The 23,681-nt window shown below is 36.6% G+C and overlaps 1 protein-coding gene across 1 annotated transcript in view; it reads right to left on the reverse strand.

Annotated features, from left to right (window-relative positions):
- Positions 1 to 23,681, reverse strand: part of Nbeal1 (neurobeachin like 1) — a 113,058-nt gene that overhangs the window by 35,543 nt on the left and 53,834 nt on the right. The window contains exons 27-34 of the mRNA XM_026786168.1: positions 22,395 to 22,490; positions 21,698 to 21,822; positions 20,709 to 20,849; positions 19,288 to 19,418; positions 12,312 to 12,421; positions 10,317 to 10,434; positions 9,435 to 9,532; positions 3,954 to 4,070 (exon numbers count right to left, since the gene is read on the reverse strand). Of these exons, the coding sequence (XP_026641969.1) occupies positions 3,954 to 4,070; positions 9,435 to 9,532; positions 10,317 to 10,434; positions 12,312 to 12,421; positions 19,288 to 19,418; positions 20,709 to 20,849; positions 21,698 to 21,822; positions 22,395 to 22,490 (936 nt within the window). The remainder of the gene's footprint in view (positions 1 to 3,953; positions 4,071 to 9,434; positions 9,533 to 10,316; positions 10,435 to 12,311; positions 12,422 to 19,287; positions 19,419 to 20,708; positions 20,850 to 21,697; positions 21,823 to 22,394; positions 22,491 to 23,681) is intronic.

Genomic DNA, 23,681 nt, shown 5'->3' on the forward strand with positions numbered 1-23,681 from the left:
AAAAAAAAAAAAAAAACCAAACCAAACAAACAAAAAAAGCCTAGGGTCAGAAGGTTTTAGTACGGAATTCTACTATACTTTCAAAGAAGACCTAATGCCAATACTCCTCAAATTATCCCACAAATAGAAACAGAAGGAACAGTGCCAAATTCTTTTCATGAGGCCACAGTCACCCTGATATCCAAACGACACAAAGACTCAACAAAGAAAGAGAATTACAGACTAATTTCCCTCAAGAACATCGGTGCAAAATACTCAATAAAATACTTGGAAACCGAATTCAAGAATACATCAAAAAAAGATCATCCACCATGATCAAGTAGGCTCCATCCCAGAGATGCAGGGATGGACTAACAATGAAAATTTGTCAATGTAATTCACCATATAAACAAACTGAAAAAAAAAAACCATATGATCATTTCAGTAGATGCTAAAAAAGTCTTGGACCAAATCCCAACACCCCTTCATGATGAAAGTCTTGGAGAGAACAGGGAAGACAAGGGACATACCTAAACATAAGAAGGGCAAAATATAGCAAGCTGACGGTCAACATCAAATTAGATGGAGAGAAATTCAAAGCAAAATTTCCACCAAAATCAGAAACAAGACAAGGCTGTCAAATTTCTCCATATCTATTTAATATAGTATTTGAAATTCTAGCTAGAACAATAAAACAATTAAAGGAGATCAAGGAAGATACAAATTGGAAAGGAAGAAGTCAAAGTATCATAATTTTCAGATGATATGATAGTCTACATAAGTGGCTACAAAAATTCTACCATGGAACTCCTACAACTGATAAACACCTTTAGTGAAGTGGCTGGATACAAGATTACCCCCCCCACACACACACACACAAAAATCAGCAGCCCTCCTATATACAAACGATAAATGGGCTAAGAAAGAAATCAGGAAACAATACTCTTCACAACAGTCACAACAATATAAAATATCTTGGGGTAACTCTAACCAAGCAAGTAAAAGATAAGAACTTCAGCTGGGCAGTGGTGGTGCACACCTTTAATCCCAGTGTTCAGGAGGCAGAGACAGGTCAATCTCTGTGACTTCAAGGCCAACCTATTCTACAGAGCTAGTTCCAGGACAGGCTCCAAAGATACACAGAGAATTCCTGTTTCAAAATCAAAGCAAACAAACAAAAAAGAACTTTAAGTCTTTGAAGAAAGAAATTCAGGAAAATATCAGAAGATAGAAAGATCTATGCTTATGGTTTGGTAAGATTAACATAGTAAAAATGGTCACCTTACCAAAAGTAGTATGTAGATTCAACACAATCCCCATTAAAATTCCAACACAATTGTTTATAGGCCCTGAAAGAACAATACTCAACTTCATACAGAAAAAAAAAATCCAGGATAGCTAAAACAATCCTGTAAAATAAAGGAATGTCGAGAGGTTATCACCATTCCTGATTTCAAGCTCTACCAGAGAGCCATAGAAATAAAAACCACATGGTCTTGGAATAAAAACAGACAGGTGGATGAATGGAATTGAATCATAAATTCAGACGTAAATCCACACACCTATGGACACCTGATTTTTAATAAAGAAGCCAAAATAACACAATGAAAAAAAGAAAGCACCTTCAACAAGTGGTGCTGGTATGACTAGATGTCAGCATGTAGGAGAATACAAATAGATCCATATTTATCACCCTGAACAAAACTCAAGTCCAAGTGGATTGAATACTTTAACATTACTTCATATACACTGAATCTGACAGAAGAGAGAGTAAGAAATAGCCCTTGGTACAGGAGACAACTTCCTGAATAGAGCACTAAGATAGTTAATAAATGGGACCTGATGAAACTAAAAAACTTCCCTAAGGCAAAGGCACTGTCAATAGGACAAACGAATGAGAAAAGATATTCACCAAACCTACATCCGACAGAGAGATTTCCAAAATATCTGAAGAACTCAAGAAACTAGACATTAAAAACAAAGAACAACAACAACAAAAACCCAAACCAATGATACAATTTAAAAATGGGTACACATATAAACAGAGTTCTCAAGGCTGAGAGACTGTTTAACATCCATAGCTATCAAGGAAATGCAACACTGAGATAACAACTTCCACCTGTCAGAATGGCTAAGATCAAAAAACACAAGTAACAGTTCATGCTGGAGAGGATGTGGAACAAAGTGAACACTCCAACCATTGATGGTAGGAGCAAACTTTGGAAATCAATATGGTGGTTTCTCAGAAAATTAGGAATTGATCTACCCCAAGACCCAGCTTTACCAATCTTGGGCATATACCCAAATGATGCTCAATCACACCACAAGGATATTTGCTCAACTGTGTTCATACTAGCTTTATTTGTAATAGGCAGAATCTGGAAATAACCTAGATGCCCCTTAACTGACAGAATGGATAAAGAAAATGTGGTACATTTACACAACGGATATTAATCAGCAGTAAAAACCAATGACATCATGAAATTTGCAGGCAAACAGATGGAACTAGAAATAATCATCCTGAGTGAGGTAACTCAGACCCAGAAAGACAAACATGGTGTGCATTTACTTTAAACTTGAATATTAGCTGCAAAGTAAAGGGTAACCAGACTACAATCCCCACACCCAGAGAGGCTAGATAACAAGGAGTGCTCTAGACGGTATGCACTGATCGCCCTTGGAAAGGAAATAGAATAGATTTCAAGGGTGGAATGGGGTCCAGTAGGCATGGGAAAAGGAGGAAACAGGTGGGATGAGGTGTGGGCAAAAAGAGTAGTGGGAGAGACTGAAATTGGGTGGCATTTTGGGGGTACGGTAGAAAGAAACCTGGTGCAAGAGAAATTCCCAGGAATCTACAAAGACGACTCTAGCTAAGACTACAAGTAATAGTGGATATGTAGCCTGAACTGGCCACGATCTGTGACCAGGCAAGACATCAACCCATAACCTTCAACCTATAGTCTGCCCTGCCTATGGGATGTACTGGGATAAGGATGACACAGAGATTGTGGGATTGGCCAACTGAAGACTCTCAGTCTGAGACCCATGTCACAAGAGTGAGCCCGCCTTGACATACATTGTCTGAAATGCCAGGACCCAGAGGCTGGATGACCCAGGGACTTAGATAGAACCAAACATGACTGGAGAAAAAAAAAAAAACAAGTGTCAATGAAATAATTCCTAATGATATTCTGCTATACTCATAGACTGGTGAGTACCCCAATGGTAATCAGAGAGGCTTCATCAAGAAACTGATGGAAACAGATGCACACACCCACAGCCAAACATGGAGCCGAGCTCAGGGAATCCTGCTGGACAGAGGAATGATTGTAAAAGCCAAAGGGGTCAAGGACATCACAAGAAAACACACAGAATCAACTAACCTGGGCTGATAGGGGCTCACAGCATCTGAACTGACAACTATGGAGCCTGCATGGGACTGATCTAGGCCTTCTGTATATATGTGATAGTTCTGTAGCTTGGTCTTCTAATGGGACTCCTAACAGCGGGAGTGGGGGAAGTCACCAACTCTTTTGCTAGCTTTTGGGACCCTACAGTTCATACTGGAATGCCTTGCTCAGCCTTAATAAAAGGGAAGGTGCTTACTGCAACTTGATATACCATGCTTTGTTGATACCCATGGGAGGCCTGCCCTTTTCTGAATAGAAATGAACAAGAAGAGGTTGGGGGTAGAGGAGGGGGGCAGAGGGAGTTTGGGGGATGGACTGGGAGGAGAGGAGGGGAAACTGCAGTTGGGATGTAAATAAATAAATAAATAAAAGGTGGAGGAGCAACAGACGAAAGTACTACTCGAGCTGACCTTAGGTTTTTCACAAATGAGTAGTACAACTATAGGTACAGAGAAGCACACACCACACAAGTGATACACCTATAGGCATAGATGAGCACATCTACATATACATGTACAAACAGAATTGGAGAAAGGTCTCTGATATTACCAAGTTGGGTATTACCTCTATAAAAAATGACTTCAATTCAGGGAGATGCTGAAAGAGGTTGAGGGTTGAGATTTCTGTTTTGGTTTGCTTTTGTATGGCTTCTTCTGCTGATAATCTTGGAGGGTGTGGTTCCTTCAAAATAATTTTAAGGAAAAATGACAGAGTTATATGAAAACCTGCTATAATAGAATGCATATTAGGCACTGTTAACTCCAGGCCATGGCTTAGCCTATACCCCAGCAAATTTGCCATCCATTCTCTTCTACTGACATCTCATTTCTACTTTCAATTTTTCTTACCGATATATCACTCCTGCATTTCTAGATCAGAATGATTTTTTTTCATATGCTCTTCCATCAATTATTTAAGATTTCTTCTTTCTTTTTTCTATTAAGTATTCATTGGTTGTTTATGATCAGTCTTTCCCATTCAGCCTATAGGAATCTTTCTAAATTCCATTTAACTTATTTTTTGCGTATATGTGGTTATATACATGTCACTGTGCATGTGTGGAGGTCAAAGAACAACATGCAGGAGTCAATTCTCTTTCTTCTACCATGTGATATGGGGACTGAGCTCATGTCATCAGTCTTGGCAGCAGGTGTGTCTCAAACTTAACGGATGTTTAATACATTTTTGGTAAAATTAATGAAGCACTTAACATACAAACTTTAAGATGTAGTATATAATTCCTAAAGACTGATCAAAATGTAAAAACTATCAAAATCAAATTATAGACATGACTGCATAATTTACAGATTATTTTTTCCTACCTTTCAAGTTGCAGAGACAGAATTAAGTAAATTAATGTTAGTAAAACATACTGATAAGATATTAAATACCTTTTTACTATTCTGGGGCACAATTGATATGTAATAGAGTTGTCCTTCTAAAGGGGATTTTTGCAGATATTTTTGCCATAAATATCTGCAAGCAGGTATATGTTACAGGTGAGAATTCTTACAGATGAGAATTCTACCAGATAATCACCAATTCTGACTATCCAAGTGCTTAGAAAACTGAGGCAGGAGGAATTTGAGTTTGAGGTCAGCTAAAGTTTCAAGGCAGTACAGGCTACAAAGTAACACTTTGTCTCAGAAAGAAAAAAGAACAAATCAGGGAGCTGGAGTTTGATTCTTTTGATTCTATTACAAAATCTTAGACAGTAGGAAATAGATGTCATGTAAATGTGTACCTTTTAATACTTAGGTAAAAACAACTTTATTTTAAATTACAGGCTGAGAGTTCTAACTCTGCCTGGTTTTCTCTTCTGTGTTTGTGGGGATGGGGCTGATCTTGGACACTGCGCATAATAAACCAACATTCCTGGACTAAATTTCAACCTCAGCCCCTTTTATAATATTTTTAAATATTTAAATCAATAAAAACTAGTATGAGGGAGGTGGCTTACTAAAGTACTTGCCTAGAAACAAACATGAGGACCTGAGTTCAATTTACAAAATTCTTTTTTTTCTCATTTATTTATTTATTTATTTATTTATTTATTTATTTATTTATTCATTCATTCATTCATTCATTCATTCATTCATTCATTATTGTTTTGCTTTGCTTTTCAAGACATGGTTTCTGTGTAGGACTGACTTGACTCTCCTAGACTGTCCTGACTGTTCTAGAACTCACTCTGTACACCATGCTTGACTCAACCTCTCAGAGATTACTTGGCTTTGCCTCTTAAGTCTTGGGATTAAAGACATGTGCCTCCATTGCTTGGCAAGTTGTTGTTTTTCTTAGGAAGCATACAAAGCGTAGGGTATATCTTCTCCAAGACCTCCCCGCCCTAGCTTTTATCTTTTTTACATTTTACATTTCCTATCTTTCTCATCCCCTGTTACCATCACCTCAGAACTCTGTCAGTGAAGAATGATCTGTTGTTTCAGGTCATTCTTGTACTTAAGAAATTATTCTGAGAATCTCTTTGCTGTGAAATTTTCCCATCTGCTTAAATGTATAGCCTGACAAGCTGTCTCTTACTATTTTAATTGTTCAAAGACTTTTTAATAGAGTTTTTGGGATCATTTATCCTGTTTTAAAAAAGGCCAGCCAAGGTGGTTAGCCAGCTAGCCTACTTGATAAATTCTAGGCCAGTAAAAGATCAGCATTTCCACAAAATGCTGAACAGTGCCAGAGAAATGACATGCAAGAAATGACACTCTGACCTCCACAAACATGAACAAATAGGGCAGGATAACTGCCCTGCCAACCAGTATATCAGTACTGTTCTTGTAAAATAATAATAATTTAAAAAGTAGAGTTGAAGTCTGGTGGTGGTAGCACATGTCTTTAATACCACAACTCAGGAGGCAGAGGCAGGCAGATCTCAGTGAGTTTGAGGTCAGTCTAGTCTACAGACTGAGCTCCAGGACAGCCAGAGCTACACAGAGAAACCTTGTCTAGAAAAACACAACAAAAGGTAGAGCTGGTGCAAAATTAAAGGTTCTAAGTCAGAGCTCCACCTAGAGTTCTGTTTGATTCTGAATCTACCACTGTACTATATTCCCCCACCCTTTTTAAACTTTTCTCTTTGAGACAGGGCCTCACACTATAACTTAAGCAAGCACTGAACTCATGAATCTCCTGAATGGGGAGAATTACAGGATTTTACCATTAGGCCCAGCTTATTCTGTAACTTTGCCTTTTCTTTTTCATTTAATGTTTGAGACAAGATTTCACTCTGCATCCTCAATGGCTTCAAACTCTCTATGTAGTGATCCTGAACTCAAGATTCTCCTGAGTGCTGGGACTACAGGCATATGCTACCATGCATAGTTTACTGTAAGGAAAAGGAAAACAAAGATATAAAGGCAAATATCAGAATAAGAAATAAAAGGATAAAATCAGAAAAAAACAATGTAGAAAGGGAAACAACTGAAAAGATAAAGAAGGGAAACATCAGGGTAGAAGAACTGAACAGAAGAAGACTAGAGTGGAAGAAGGAAAGAAAAAATAATAAAACAGAAACTTAAATCCCTCAGAAAGAAGAAGCCTGTGTGATTTTCTCACTGATTCTACATCTCGCTCCCAGTCTCTCTGACCCGCAGAAAGCTGGTTCCTCTGCATCCCACCTTTTCTGAATGTGTGTCTGTCATTTGTTCATTACCCCCTTTCCCCAGTTAAGTCAATCCTTAAAGCCATGCAAGGTCAAAGCATCAGGTCATCAGGCTTGCAGAGCAAGTACTTTAACCCTCTGAACCATCATCCTGGTCTTGATTTACGAATTTAAAAAATGAAGATAGTATCATTACTGTTACAATTACAGAAAATAATGCAGTGTCTAAGCAAGAAAGTATATACTTAATAAATAGGCTATTTTAAAAAATTAATTAATTTTTTTTGAGACAGTTTTTCTGTGTAACAGCTCTGGCTGTTCTGGAACTCAGACCAGGCTGGTCTTGAACTCACAGAGATCCCAGAGATTTGCCTGACTCTGCCTCCTGAGTACTGGGATTAAAGATGTTTACCACCACCATCCAGTTTATTATTTATTCTTTATCCTTAAATTCATGCTAACAAAGATGACAGCTTCTGAAATACTGGACTGATTTTTATGAATTAGTGGCAGTTAGGAAGATAACAATTTATATTCACATGCCAGTATAAGGAAAGATAGCAGTGTTTAATAATTTGATTATGTATTATACATATTTTATGAGTCTTAACATTGGGTTTAGGCTCTGGGTGATAAGTACTATTTATGGAATGATTTCAATAGCTTAAAATCTTACATATAGAAGAAGTGTCAACATATGGACAGTTTTAATGATATATTGTATTTGATATTCAGAAACACAAGGCTGGGGAGATAGCTCAGTTAGTAAACTGCTTATTGTCCAAATATGAGGACCTGAACTTGACCTCAGCATCTATGAAAATAACTGAGCAGGAAAGGGTATACTTGTAATCCAGTACTGGGGAGGGAAAGACAGAAATATCCGTTGTACTCACTAGCGAACTCCAGGTCCACTGACTGATTCTGTCTCAAAAAACAAAGTGGACATCTCCTGCAAAGAACACTAGATATTTGACCTCTGGTCCCATACTATACATAACACACATGGGGGGGGTGTTAAAATTTAATTATTCAGTGACTTATGAACAACTGATTATATAAATGGAGATTCCCATTCCCCTTAATGCTGGGAATCATATCCAGGGCATTGTACAAGCACAGGAAAACATTTAGCATGAGTGAACTTTTTAAGATGTTACCTAAACTACCGTAGAATTCATAATTTCCCACCCTAGTCTCTTGAGTATCTGAAAGTACAAGTATGTGCCAAGACATCTGGTTTCATAACTAGATCCTACTTCAGTTTTTTTTCCTTACTTAAACAGGAACAATCAAATTTACTTAGTTTTAAATGATAGTTTATTAATATTTTTTCTTAATTGTGGACAATGACTCTCTAAGGTATTTTTATTTTGTAAATTTTATTTAATTTTATTTTTTTAAATGTATAAGTGCTCTGTCTGCATGTTTGCTTGCATGCCACAAGAGGGTATTAGATCCCATTACAGATGGCTGTGAACCACTAAGAGGTTGCTAGGAGTTGAACTCAGGACTCTGTAAGAGCAGTCAGTGCTTTAACCACTGAGTCATCTCTCCAGCCCAATTCTCTAAGTTTTAAATTACTAAAATCTTTTAAAACAACTGCAGTACTATTCCTTGGAGATTCAATTATCAGTCATGTTAGCATCAGGAGTCTCAATTACATGAGTACATTACAACTTAATACAGGATAAATGCAATCCCATAAACCAAACCCTCTCAACTACAATTACTCAAGGACTCTACCATTCTTCAAACCTCAGAATACTTGAGACATCATTCTAAGCTAGCAGTTCTTAACCTGTGGGTTGTGAATCCTTTACTAAAGCTCTATCTCCAAAAATACCTATATTACAATTTATAACAGCAAAATTACAGTTACGAAGTAGCAATAAAAATAATTGTATAGTTGGGGTCACCATAACATGAGGAACTATATTAAAGTGTCACAGCATCAGGAAGGTTAATATGCTAATAGAGAGTGACACTATTAGGAAGTATGGTCTTGTTGGAAGAGGCTGGATGCACACACCTATAATTCAGACCTTGGGGGTGAAGGGCACTTAATCTGGGCCACACCTTCTGTTGGAAGAATGTCACTGTTGGGGCAGGCTTTGAGGCCACACCTTCTGTTGGAAGAATGTCACTGTTGGGGCAGGCTTTGAGGCCTTATTTTCTTAAGTTTCTCCCAGTGTGACTGTCAGTAGATTTCCTATTTCCTCTAAGTGAAGATGTAGGACTCTCAGGTTCAGTACCACAGCTGCCTGCATGCTTACCACCACAATGGACTGAACCTCAAGCCAGCCCCTTAATTAAACGTTTTCTTTATAAGAATTGCTGTGGTCATGGTGTCTCCTCACAGCAATAGTATCCTTAACTAAGACACTGAGAACAACTGCTCTAAACTGTTGACAGCTTACACAGTTTACCTTTAACAGCTGACAAGGTGTTTGTCCAAAATTGTTAATCATCCCTTCTAAGGCTTTTCTTTCCTTTTCATCTGTTAAGGCATCAAGATCTACAGCACCTAAAACAAGAAGTAATTACTATGGAGAAAAGCAAACTAGCATGATTCTGATAAATATATTAAAGATTGATTAACATATTTAAAACATAATATCATTCTTCAACTTCTCACCAGAAAGTAATTTTCTAGTAACATTAGCTACTTTTATTTGCGTGTATGCTTTTGTGTGTATATGCACATATGTATGTGGATACATGTGAGAGGTCCTGTTTAAATAAGGGGAAGAACCAGTGTGGGAGACCACCTAAAATACACCTTCAACCCTTGTGTACCCACAAATGCATCATGTACACACAAAAAGAGGTTTAAAAAGTAAGAACATTTTCTACCCAAAGCTGTCAGAAGACAGTTTTGATACTAAGCTAATGCTATTAGAAGAATTTATATACTGGAAATGCTAAGCACTGTTTTTCAAAGTTTACTAGAAATATAACCTGCAATATTCAATGTAAGACTTGATTAAATAGGAAATTTTATTTCTCAAATAAGAGACCAAAAGATATGGTGATAATAGGCATCTATAATTAGATTTCCATATATATGTATGGAACACATATATATAATATATGTATATATAATTAGATTTTATATGCATGGAATATATATACACATATATAATCATAAACTACTATTACAAAACTGAAACAGTGGCAGTTTCATAACCTTGCAACTAAGAAGCTATTTTGTTGATGTATGTTAAGTATCTAGGCCCAAATACCATGCATAACTAATAAACCCTAAATCTCCCAAATTATTACAAAAGAAGAAGTAGTTAGGCTCACACCTTCATAACTACAGTAGTAGAAGACATTGAGTGCTTCCACTGCAGCTGGTCCTCTTTGTTTGTAGCCAAAAATCAGGTCTATCCATTCATGAAGATGAGCAGAAACATACTCAGACTCCTAGAGAGAGAACAAATTTAATAATTAACATAGGTATCTTTCAACTGTAACCTAAATTCATGCTTTTTAGAAAGGGCATGGAGTAGCAGGGAGATGGTGGTGGTATGCCTTTAATCTCAGCACTTAGGAGGCATAGGCAGGCAGATATTCAAGATCAGCCTAGTGTATGAGTTCCAGGACAACTAGGGATACACAGAGAAACCTTGTCTTAGAGGGGGGAAAAAAAGAAACCAAAAACATGGTACCAGAAAGAAGGCTCAGTAGTTAAGAACACTGGCTGCTCTTCAAGAGAAAGCATGCTCAAGCCCCACCCCACAGGACGACTAACAACCCACAATGACTGACAAACATCTGTGGCGCCAGGTCCGGGATATCTGATTTCTTTTTTGTTCTTGCTGGGCACTGCACACACACAATGTATAGACATACATGTAAACAAAACACTTAAACACTTTTCTTTTAAAGAAGAGTACTGCTCAGTAAACAGTGCTGTGAGATAGTAACACAATTATCAATGATAAACTAACTCACAATATTCCTTCAGTTCCAATTTGGTAATTTACCTAAACACTCTTAAGACTTTTTAAGTGGCATTTTGGATAGGCTAGTTTTATTGGAACTTGGGTATCTTTCAGAAAAAAATTAAAAATGCAGACATGCTTTGATGGAGGAGGGTCATCTGTCTATTGGTTAATAAAGAAACTGCCTTTGCCCTTTAATAGGATAGAAAATTAGATAGGCGGGGAAGACAGAACAGAATGCTGGGAGAAAGAAGCCGAGTCAGGCAGTCACCATGATTCTCCTCTCCAAGACAGATGCAGGTTAAGATCTTTCCTGGTAAGCCACTACCTCGTGGTGCTACACAGATTATTAGAAATGGGTTAATCAAGATGTGAGAGTTAGACAATAAAAGGCTGGAACTAATGGGCCAGGCAGTGTTTAAAAGAATACAGTTTCTCTGTAATTATTTTGGGTAAAGCTAGCCGGTGGCCGGGAGCTGAGCGGCAGGAAGTGGCCCGCAGCTCCTCACTACAATGCTTAACTGAAATGAAACAAAAACAAACTGCAAAACATTAAATTACTGCAGCTGGGTAAACAGAATAGCAATCCATACAGCACACACACAGAGAACTGGAATGTTAATTACAGCTGAATATCCCTTAGGTAAAATGATTTGGGTTACAAGTGTTTGAGATTTTGCTTGTTGCTGTTTGCTTTTCTTTGCTTTGAGACAAGTTCATACCACGTTGCTCAGGCTGCCCTCAAAGTCATGGACTCAGGTTTCAGCCTCCTAAGAAACTACGACTAGGCCAAATTCAAACTGCAGATTTTCCCAGATTTTAAAATATCTGCAGAGGATTTATCAGCTAATCCAAAAATCAAAATTTCCAAAATGTCCCCAAGTATAGTGGGTGAACAAAACAACACAAGAAAGCTACTAACTTTCCCCAAATCTAAGAGAGTTAAATAAGAGGTGCAATGCATTTTTGTGATTGTTTCTTTTGTAATACTTGTCTAAAACTTGTCAGTTCAAGAAAAAAAAAATCTAAGACTTGATCAAATAGGAAATTTGATTTCCTATATACCAAAAATCAAAAGCTTATGATGATACTGATAATTGGTATATATAAGTAGATTTGTATATATACCATTAGAAGATATTATTAAAAACAGAAAAAGTTAGAAACCTGTATTTTGGTACATATTCATATAGTATCACAAAATTTTATCCTAAGATTAAATTACTATATTGTACTTTTAGAACAGTAATATATATTGCAGATAACAAATTAATAGAAAAAAGAGGACACTTTAACTTATCTTTGAAAAACACATCTATATTTTTAGACTTAGTAGAGAGACAACAAAAATCTTACCAGAGCTTTTCTGTGTTTATAAATAAAATCTTCAGCTGACTTAGCCCATCTTGGAAGAATGACATCATTTACCAATTCTTGAGAAACTTGTAGGTGACCCAGATTAAATTCTAATACACAAAAAATAAAAATACCAGAATCATTTTAGACTTAATCAAGTGATGTAAAACAAATACAAAAGAGGGTCTATAACTATAAAAATACTTTAACCTATCTATTGCAGCATACTTTATTCATCAATTAAACTACATAAAGTATTTTAACATTCATTTTTGGAAGGTACATCTAAGTAAGAATTCTTTTTTCTTAGAACTTGGGAGACAGTGGGTAAATTTCAGTGACTTAATCATAAATATCTAAATTTGGATCTCCATTTCTCATATAAGGCACATACAGTGAGTATCTCATGATGATGACTACAGAGCTGGGTGTGGAGATCAGAATCCTATGGGTTTACTGGGAAGTCCACCCAGTTTGTCTCAAAAAGTTAAGGTGGAATGGGATTAAAGACATTGACTTCTGGCTTCTGCATATAAATGCATGCACATGCGCGCGCGCGCACACACACGCGCACACACACACACACACACACACACACACTCCTCCACATGGCATGGGAACAGACACACACACACACAAATGAAAAAGAAAAAGAACAGTAAAGGTACTACAATCCTCACTTTAATTGGCTTAAAATAGAATATTAATAATTCTTATACTAAAAATGGAAAATGGTTTATAAAATATGTTTCTTTAAAACTTTGGTGTAACTTATACCTTAAACTCACTCACTGAGAGTTTTGTTTGATGGAAAAATAACACCTTATATCCTCTATTCCACAAAGACACTACTATTAGAGCTGAACATGACATGTGACAGAACTTCCTCAAGTATGAGGTTTTCTTGTTCACACACTGTGAGAAGGAAAACGTTAACACAAAAGACCTTAAAAAAAAAACGGTTTTAAATGCTAGTCTTCAAATAACAGTGTATTGCCTTGAAATATTATATTTCCCAAGTCTAGGTAAGATTTAAAGGTAAGAAAAAGAAAGCTTTTCCCAAGGAAGAGTTGGCCAGTGACCCTCAAGAGGTGGCTACTACCAGCTTAAGTCTTCCCAAGAGGAAAAAAATCCTCATCAAAGGAGGAAGTGGTCAGTGATCCAGAAGAGGTAGCAAGCTCCAGCATACCCAAGAAAAGGAAATTTTCTTCTGGGGAACCCGAAGCTGTTTCTAGCGCCACAAAGAGTGCAAAGAAAAAAGAAAACGTTCCAGAAAGCATCCCAAGAGGATTAAAATGGATAAGCTTCGTGGGAGGGGCATAACTTGAAGGTGACAGTTCCTACCCATGATTAACTCCAATAAAAACACACAGGAAAAGCCGGGCGGTGGTGGCGCACGCCTTTAATCCCAGCACTCGGGAGGCAGAGGCAGGCGGATCTCTGTGAGTTCGAGGCCAGCCTGGTCTACAAAGGGAGTTCCAGGACAGACTCCAAAGCTACAGAGAAACCCTGTCTCAAAAAACCCAAAAAAAAAAAAAAAAAAAAAAAACCACAGGAAAGAAAAAGTATGACAGGGAGTGCAGAGTGCTAGGCTTTCTGGTCAGTGGCCACCGCACAGCAGCTACAGTCCTTTGTCCACTTCACAGTCATTTTCCTTTGAATTTACTTGCAGAACTTTCGTTTCATCTGCCCTAAATGTGACACCTATTCCATGTGATTACTTTACAGGGTGGTATGCGACACAGTTCTAAAGAATGACGTCATAGGGGTTATACTTAAGAGGGACACAACAGATCAACGTTCCCCATCTTTGTAAGACGCTGTTGTTTCTACCTACTATGCTTAAGCTACTTCAGTTATTTGTTCCAATTAGAAGGACTAGCCATGAACAAAAGGCAAAATATTCAGAATAACAGAGTGAAAATACAGGAAGAATTTTGACAAAGATGATACTATAAACTTGAAATTAAATTTTCTCTAACCTTTTATTACAGAAAACACTGAAATTTCATTGTACAATTTTGTATTGGTTTTATTGCTAGTTATTCCTAGCTATTTATTACCATTAGATTATCTATTTGTTTTCTCCTGCTCAGGTTCTTATCAAGCAATTATATAATTACAGTTACACACAGGTACTACACTGTCATACAGCTGAGGGCAGCAATTGGGTCCTAAATATAATGATTTGTTGAGCAAAGAGTACCTGAAGTTTTTCATCCAAATTCACCCCAATTACTCTTTTTATCCCACATACCCAATGGTTTTATTAAATTCCAGTCTAATAATCTACATAAATCATACCCCCAAATCATGCAAATTTATGTGCTTTAAAAACAAATGTAAGGTTAGGGAAGCAGTTTGGTTGTGGAGTATGTGCCAACCAAGATTGCAAGACTTTGTGTTCAATCTCCAGTACCTTACACACACAAAAGTAATAAAAGCCAAATGGTGGTGGTGCACGTCTTTAGTTCCAGGACTTGAATATCTGTGAATTCGAGGCCAGCCTGGTTTACAGAGCAGGGTCCAAATGCCCTCAAAAAACAAAAAAACAACAAACAAACAAAAAAGTGAGTAGTAATCAAGTAAAATAACACCACAGGAAAAAAAATTCTTGGATATTTTAAAATTTTAATTATAATCACGCATTTCTAGTCCAAAAACCCAATTTTTAAAAAGTGCAACAACAGAGCGACCTAGACCAGAGTGGGTCTGAGAGAGCAATTCCTAAAAGAGCAGGACGAAGCCAGTGACCTGGGCCAGAGGAGACCTACAGTGAACTCCAGGGGAGCAGGAGCAGATGCAGACCAGGGTCATTTGCGGGAGCAGGACAGGCACAGCGACCTGGGAGCAAACGCTGAGTGAGTGCCAGAGACAGAGACCTCTGTGGGTCTGGACCTGAATGTGGGACTTCAAGGGAAAAGACCTAAGGAGAACCTGTGGGTCTGGGCAGGCGTCTAGGACCTCGGAGGAACTCGGCCTGAGATGTCAAAGGGAGTAGGCAGGACTAGAAACCTCTTGAGTCTGTGATACCTGAGGGAGCAAGCCTGAGCCATACTCCATGGGTCTGGGCACACTGAGTCGGGGACCTTTGAGGGAGTAGATCGGAGCCAGAGACCTTTGCAGGACTAACCCCAAGCCAGGGATGTCTGCAGGAATGAATCCAGACCAGGGACATTTACAGAAACAGGTCTGAGCCAACAACCTAGGCTAGAGCAGGCCTGAGACAGCAAACTACAAGGGAGCAGAGCAGAGCCCTGGAGTGCTGAGCCACCTTGAGGAACACAGGGAGTGATCAACGGGATAATCAGAATTGTGGCACTGACTGTACCACAAGGAACAACCGTCTGAGCCTTGCATTCACTGGCACCTAGAAGACTAATCAACAGAATCACAGACAGCCCCAACCACACCTATTAGACAAAAAAAAAAAAAAAGGAAAGAACACACATAACACCACAAAGAGCAACATGACACCAGTAAAACCTAAAGACACGACAACAGCAAGACTTGAACAACCAAATATATATGAAGCAAAAGGAAATGACTTAAAATATAACTTCAGGAGAATGAAAATGAAAGCAGTATTAAGACAAAAGTTCATAGCACTAAATGCCTACATAGAAAAGCTGGAAAAATCCAACACTAGTGAATTAACAGAACATTTGAAAACTTTAGAAGTAAACTCACCCAAGAGAACTAGACGACAGGAAATAATCAAATTGAGAGCTGAAATCAACAAAATAGAAACAAAGAAAACAATACAAAGAATCAATGAGACAAAAAGTTGGTTCTTCGAGAAAAATCAACAAAATGGACATTTATACAAACTAACCAAAAGGCAGAGAGAGAATATCCAAATTAACAAACTCAGAAATGAAAAGGGGGACATAAAAACAGACATGGAGGAAATACAGAGAATCATCAGGTCATATTTCGAAAACCTGTACTCCACAAAATTGGAAAACTTAAAGGAAATGAACAACTTTCTGTCTGGATAAAATCACTCACCAAAATTAAATCAAGACCAGATAAGCAAATTAAACACAATTATAACAGCTGAAGAAATAGAAACAGTCATCAAAAGTCTCCCAACCAAAAAATGCTCAGGACAAGATGGTTTCAGTTCAGAATTATACAAGAGTCTCAAAGAACTAATACCAATGCTCCTCAAATTATTCCATACAATAGAAACAGAAGGAACACTGCCAAACCCTTTTTATGATTTTTTATAATTACCCCAATACCCAAACCACATAAAGACATTATTAAAAGAGAGAATTACAGACCAATCTCACTCATGAGCATGGATGCAAAAATACTAAATAAAATACTGGCAAATCAAATCCAAGAACACTTCAGAACCATGATCCACCATGATCCAGTCAGCTTCATCCCAGAGATGCAGGGATGATGGTTCAGCACAAAAATCTGTCAATGTAATCCACCATTTTGAGATTTCAGAGAGTTGTCCACTCTCTCCTTATCTATTCAATATAGTTCTTGAGGTCCTAGCTAGAGCAATAAGACACCAAAAGGAGATCAAGGGGAAACAAATCAGAAAAGAAGTCAAACTTCCACTATTTGCTGACGATATGATAGTTTACATAAGCGACCCCAAAATTCTATCAAGGAACTTCTACAGCTCATAAACACTTTCAGTAATGTAGAGGGATACATGCAGATGATAAATGTGCTGAGAAAAAAAATCAGAGAAACATCACCCTTCACAATAGCCACAAATAGCTTAAAATATCTCAGGGTAACTCTAAACAAACAAGTGGAAGACTTGTATGACAAGAACTTTAAATCTTTGAAGAAAAAAACTGAAGAAGACACCAGACAGTGGAAAGATCTCCCATGCTCTTGGGTAGGTAGAATTAACATTGTAAAAATGGCAATCTTACCAAAAGCAATCTACAGATTCAATGCAATGTCCATCAAATTCCCAGCAAAACTCTTCACAGACCTCGAAAGAATGTTACTCAACTTTATATGGAAAAGCAAAAAACCCAGGATAGCTTCAAATAGTCCTGTACATTAAAGAAACTTCTAGGGACACCACTGTCCCTGACTTCAAACTACTACAGAGCTACAATGCTGAAAGCAGCCTGGGATTGGCATAAGAACAGACAGGAGGACCAATGGAACCAAACAGAAGACCCAGATATTAATCCACATACCTTTGAACACCTGATTTTTGACAAAGAAGCAAAAAATATCAAATGGAAACAAGAAAGCATATTTAACAAATGGTGCTGGCATAACTGGATAGCAACATGTAGAAGAATGAAAACAGATCCCTATCTATCACCATGCACAAAACTCAAGTCCAAATGAATCAAAGACTTCAACATAAAACCAACTTTATAGAAGATAAAGTACACTGGAACGTATTGGCACAGGAAACCACTTCCTAAATATAACCTCACTAGCACAGACACTGAGAGAAACAATTAATAAATGGGACCTCCTGAAACTAAAAAGCTTCTGTAAAGCAAAGGACATGGTCAACAAGACAAAACAACAGCCTACAGAATGGGAAAAGATCTTCACTAACCCCACATCAGACAGAGGTCTGATGTCCAAAATATACAGAGAACTCAAGAAATTGGTCATCAAAAGAACAAATAATCCAATAAAAAAGTGGAGTACAGATCTAAACAGAGAACTCTCAACAGAGGAATCTAAAAGGGCTGAAAGACACTTAGCCATCAAAGAAATGCAAATCAAAACAACTCTGAGATTTCATCTTACACCTTTAAGTATGGCCAAGATCAAAAATACTGATGATAACTTATACTGGAGAGGTTGTGGGGAAAAGGGAACACTTCTGCATTGCTGGTGGGAATGCAAGCTGGTACAACACCTTTGGATGTCAGTGTGGCAATTTCTCAGAAAATTAGGAAACAACCTCCCGCAAGACCAAGTAATACCACTTTTGGGTATATAGCCAAAGGATGCTCAATCGTGCCTCAAGGACATGTGCTGAACTATGTTCACAGCAGCATTGTTTGTCATAGCCAGAACCTGGAAACAACTGAAATGCCCCTTGACCGAAGGATGAATAAGGAAAATGTGGTACATTTACACAATGGAGTACTACATAGCAGAAAAAAATGACATCTTGAAATTTGCAGGCAAATGCATGGATCTACAAAACATCATTTTCAGTGAGGTAATCCAGAAACAGAAAGAAAGTTATTACATGTACTCACTCATAAGTGGTTTTTAAACATAAAGCAAAGAAAACCAGGCCAGAAATCACAATCCCAGAGAACTTAGAGTACAATGAGGACTGTAAGAGAGACATACATAGATATAATCTACATAGGAAGTAGAAAAAGACAAGATCTCCTGAGTCAATTGGGAACATGGGGACCATGGGAGAGGGTGGAGGGGAGGAGAGCAGAGAAAAATGTAGAGCTTAATAAAAATTAGTAATAAAAAAGTGCAACAACACAGCCATTATTTTAAATGTGCACCTTTTATATATTACTAATAAGGAGTCAGCTGAAGTATTTAAAAGGTAAAAGAACATTTAAATCTTTGTGAATTACTAGGTCTCTTGAAACCACTTATGCTGGTCATTAATTTCTGAAAGCAGTTATAGTTAGAAAAAGCATAAGTTGCAATGATACTCTAAAAATATGAGTTTACTCATGGATTTGTCTTTATTTACCTCAAAGACTTGCAATGGCAGTGTAAAGCAGTCCATGTCTCTAGTAAAGATTGTACTCTGAGATAAGCTCTCTCAGAAGTTCAAATTTGACTCATACCTTAGTATCACTTCCCTGAAAAGTAAGACTTGGTTCTATATGTCATTTCTCCGGTGTCAGTTAAATCCTGTCACTAATTTACACACAGAACAAAACTTAAATAAATCATACAGTACTACAGAAGATGCCCTCAAAACTTTTTTCAGGATTTTTCACTGGGACCTGTAGAATAAAATTTTAAGCCCTCTATTTCTTACCATTTTGATTTTCTAAAAACTCGGGGAAATAGAAGAATTCAGGAATAAGTTCTTTTACATCATATGTATTATCCATAAGAGCTTGCCAGGTAGCAGGGATGGAATGGAACTGCCGGTCTGCACAGTCAAACCTGCACGTGAGATTGAAAGACAACAGTTTATTAAATGAAAACAAGGAAGCATAAAACGAAAAACCTTTAAGCTTCCTTCAAATTTACATGTGAGTACAGCTGTTCTTTATCTTCCTTTTTAGTATCTGAAAACAACTTTTTATCATCTTTATGATAATGATACTGTACACATTTGTATTGTTAGACACCTATCTATTTTCTTTAGAGAAATTGCTATTCAGACCCTTTTCCATTTTTAAATTCAGTGTATTTGGTTGTAAGGGCTCTCTATATATTATAAATACAAGTCCTTTATTGAATTTTCTTGTATGTACTTTCTTGGTGGTATTTTATAAAGCACAAACAAAAGAAATTTTAAAGCTCTGTCAAACCACATTTCTTCATAAAATTATAAAGAACAAACATAAACCTAATCATAATTTCCTGTGTCTTATGAATTTTTACCTGTCAGTACAACATTTTACTGATGCTTAATAATCTTAAAGACAGAATCTTTTGTTGAAAATCAAAGTTTATTGTAATTAAGATGTGGTAGAGAATTTAGGCTAGCTATAGATGTTATATGCAATGATAATAAAATAGGCAGAATTTGTATAATGTTGACTGAGAAGAGAAAACAAAATGGCAATGCTAAGAACTAAGGCAAAACAGGAACAAAATGCGTACAAGGAAGGTACCTGGAGAATACAGACTGACAGTAGAAGATGTATGTAGTTTCCTTAGAATAACTAAGAAAATGTGAAATATAGGAAAGTTACAATACCCACAGATAATGTTATTATTGCACTATCACAGATGTGTTTAAATGGGTGCTATGAATCCCCAACTGCTTCCTCTATTTAGTCTTCACAAATATTGTGTAGTCACTGCTGAGAACTGACTATCTGTGGATGGCTCAGATTTAGCTCTACATCACCCTAATGCAATAACTTCAAGAGGGAGTTGTTACTTGGAATTGAACCCAGGACCTGTACATGCTAGACAAATTCTCAGCTACTGGACAACAACCTTGGTCTGATATCTAATTATAAATCTCTGCTTGACTTCTCAAATTTGAAGAAATTCCAAATGTATACTACAATAACAGTGAAAAAAATCATATTAAATGTCTTATATCTGAACTAATTGGAATAACTTGTTCTTAATGTACTTTAGCTGATTTTTATCTAAATTAAAACCTAGTAGAGGATTTAAAAGGCATAAATCTATCATTCAGAAAATGATATCAAGATGATTAGTTCTTCTCAACTTTATAGTCAGAGGAAAAATGGGTTTTTATTCTAAGCATACCTTCCACTCTGAAGCTGGATGTGGAGGGTAGTAAACGGTTCTACACGGATAAGATAGTGCATGACACCTGCAGAATTTGAATAGTGAGTACCATAATGAAACTTATCAATTGTTCCCATTGGATCCTCAAAAGTTTCATACCTTAAAAAAAAAAGGGTGGAGTTTTACGACCTTAATAACAAAATGATAAGAGTCTAAATCTATATTAGTTTGCTTAAAGCATAGTATTCTTTAAAAAGTCAATCCTTAGTCATATACTTTACTATCAAATTAAGTTTCTGAATCCCCACATATAACAACAGGAAAAAATTAATTTCTAAGCATGTTTCCTAAACAATGAAGTATCACTAAAACAAGCTTTTAGAACATTTAAAATAATTTTATTTAAGTGTATGAGTGTTTTGCCTGCATGTGAATATGCACAAGGATAACTGAAAAAAAATTTAAGTAGCTTTGATAAAAAGTAACATGGATATGGATAAATCATCCAGTGGTTGATAACATATGATATCCTTTCCAGAGGACCTGGGTTTGGTTCCCAGTATTCATGTGGTGGCTCATAAACCTCTGTGACCCCAGTTCTAGAATTTCTGATGTCCTTTCTTCTGGCCTCTGTAGGTACCATGCACATATGCAGAAAAAAAACCACACACATTAAAAACAATTTTTTTTCCCAAACACTCAGGGCTGAAGAGATAGCTTAACAATTAAGAGCACTAGCTACTCTACTAGAAGACATGGGGTCAATTCCCAGCACCCAGAGCAGCTCACAGGCACTCATAACTCCATTTCCAGATCCAACACTTTCTTCTGACCTCTGTAGGCACATGTGTGATGTACACAATATATGCAGCAAAATCCAATCATACTCAAAAAATAATAATAAAAAAGAAATCTTTTTAATTTAAAAAGGGTAATGCTTAGTTTTTTGACCGAAATTAGCACAAATTCAAACAATGGCTACCTCAAAAGATTTAAAAAGCACTTACTTTTCTTGCATAGCTTTCACATTTTTTTCATTAACTACTCCAATTGGTTTAGAAAGATCTCGAAACACAGTGGGGTTATTAAGGTCCAACTCTTCTGAAGTATAATCTTGCAAAATCCAGGGAAACTAAGAGACATAATTCAAAATTTAGAGATTTCTTCCTAGAGAACATAACATTCCCACATCAAATATAAAATATTCATAAAGATAAAAACAGGTAATCACTACAAAGTTTTTTCCATTAAGAATCCTTTAAAGACATATTTTAATATTTGTTTATTTCAGTTCAATTCTTCTGGGCTGTTTTTAATACAATGAAACAAATAGGATTTTAGTTTTTAATTACTAGTCTTCATGTTTATGATACTTTAAAAATATGGATTGGACTGAAGAGATGGCTCAGTAGTTAAGAGCACAGAGTGCTCTTCCAGAGTACCTGGACTCAATTCCCAGCACTTACAAAGAAGAAAAAGTAATATGGGGGTGGAAAACATAAAGGCAGGGTAGGTGTACTATACATGAGGGTTTCTTTTATAATGCTGGAGATTGAACCCAGAGTTTTACATATGGTACAAGAATATTCTACCACTGAGCTATACCCAAGCCTCTCCATTTTTCTAAATAAAAGCATAAATACCAAATATAGTTTTGTACATTATAAAAGTATAAGTTAATTTTAGAAATTTATACAAACTTACTACAGGGTACTGTGCAAGGTCATTATAGGTTCGTCCTGCCATTGTGTTTATTTGAATGAGGTAGTCAAAGTTTGTTATCTCTCGATTCACCCATTTCTGAACAGTACAAAAAAGAACAAAAACAGAATTGTATCATGTAACCTCTTAGAATGTGACAATTATTAATAACCAACATAATTTTTGTAATCATTATCTATCTTCATGATTGATGAGATGGAGCTAAAGAAGTTTGACATAAAGATAAATCAACGTCTCCATAATTTATTTCCTTTGAAAATTAGTCTCTAAGACAAAGAGCAAAAAAAAATAAATAAATAAACAAAAGCATTATACCATACTCTGGGAAGTCTTAAATAAGAATCAAGTTCTGCCAGGTCTTGCCAGGTGTCATAGTGTGTATGCTTAATTCTAGCTACTCAAGAGTATAATTTAGGGGAATGGCAAGTTGGAGGATACCCTGGCTAATATACCAACCCATTAAAAAAAAAAAAGCCTAGGGACATAGGTTGGTGTAGAGCACTTGCAGTGTAATACTCTGGGTTTAGTCTCATGTAACACAGAGGGGAAAGAAGAAAAATTAAGTCTTCTTCAACTAAATATTTTATTTATCTTAAAACTTTAATTTTAATTTAATTTAAGACCCCACTTTTGACACTTTTATAACTATGCATACTAGAAGGAAGTACTCTAACATCTAAAGCTTAACATCCTATGTGCTAAGCTAAGGTTACTGTATTTTAGAATGATTAACTATCTGAAGAAGAAAAAACACCTTTACAGAGTAAAATGAGGTGGGACTAGATAGGAAAAAACATTCCTTTCTATTGATCACCTTAATCATTTAGTTTTTAATGTGCATACACAGTAGAGTTATACATCAGAGTTTTCCTGATAGAATATCAATCAACATTAACCCACTGTGGACCAAAAGTAAAAGGTTATAATTATAGTGAATAGTGAAAAATGAAATTTGTATGATACAATCTATAAAGTGAAATCCATATATTGCCATATATTTCTATATATAGGAAGCTCAATTGTTCTTAGGTGTAAAGTTGAAAAATCAATAGTTAATGAATAAAGTTTATTCAAAAGCAAAATGAACTGTACCTTATTAAACAAGGATTATTTCAGACAACATATTCTTGATTAGGGAACTTCACAGAAGAGCCTGGCATGCATGGGGCCCTGTTTCCAATCCCCCCCTTTCTCTTTCTCTCTGTCTCTGTCTCTCTGTCTCTCTGTCTCTCTCTGTCTCTCTGTCTCTCTGTCTCTCTCTCTCTCTCT

Source organism: Microtus ochrogaster, linkage group LG4 (genome assembly GCF_000317375.1).
Source record: "Microtus ochrogaster isolate Prairie Vole_2 linkage group LG4, MicOch1.0, whole genome shotgun sequence".
NCBI lineage: Eukaryota > Metazoa > Chordata > Mammalia > Rodentia > Cricetidae > Microtus > Microtus ochrogaster.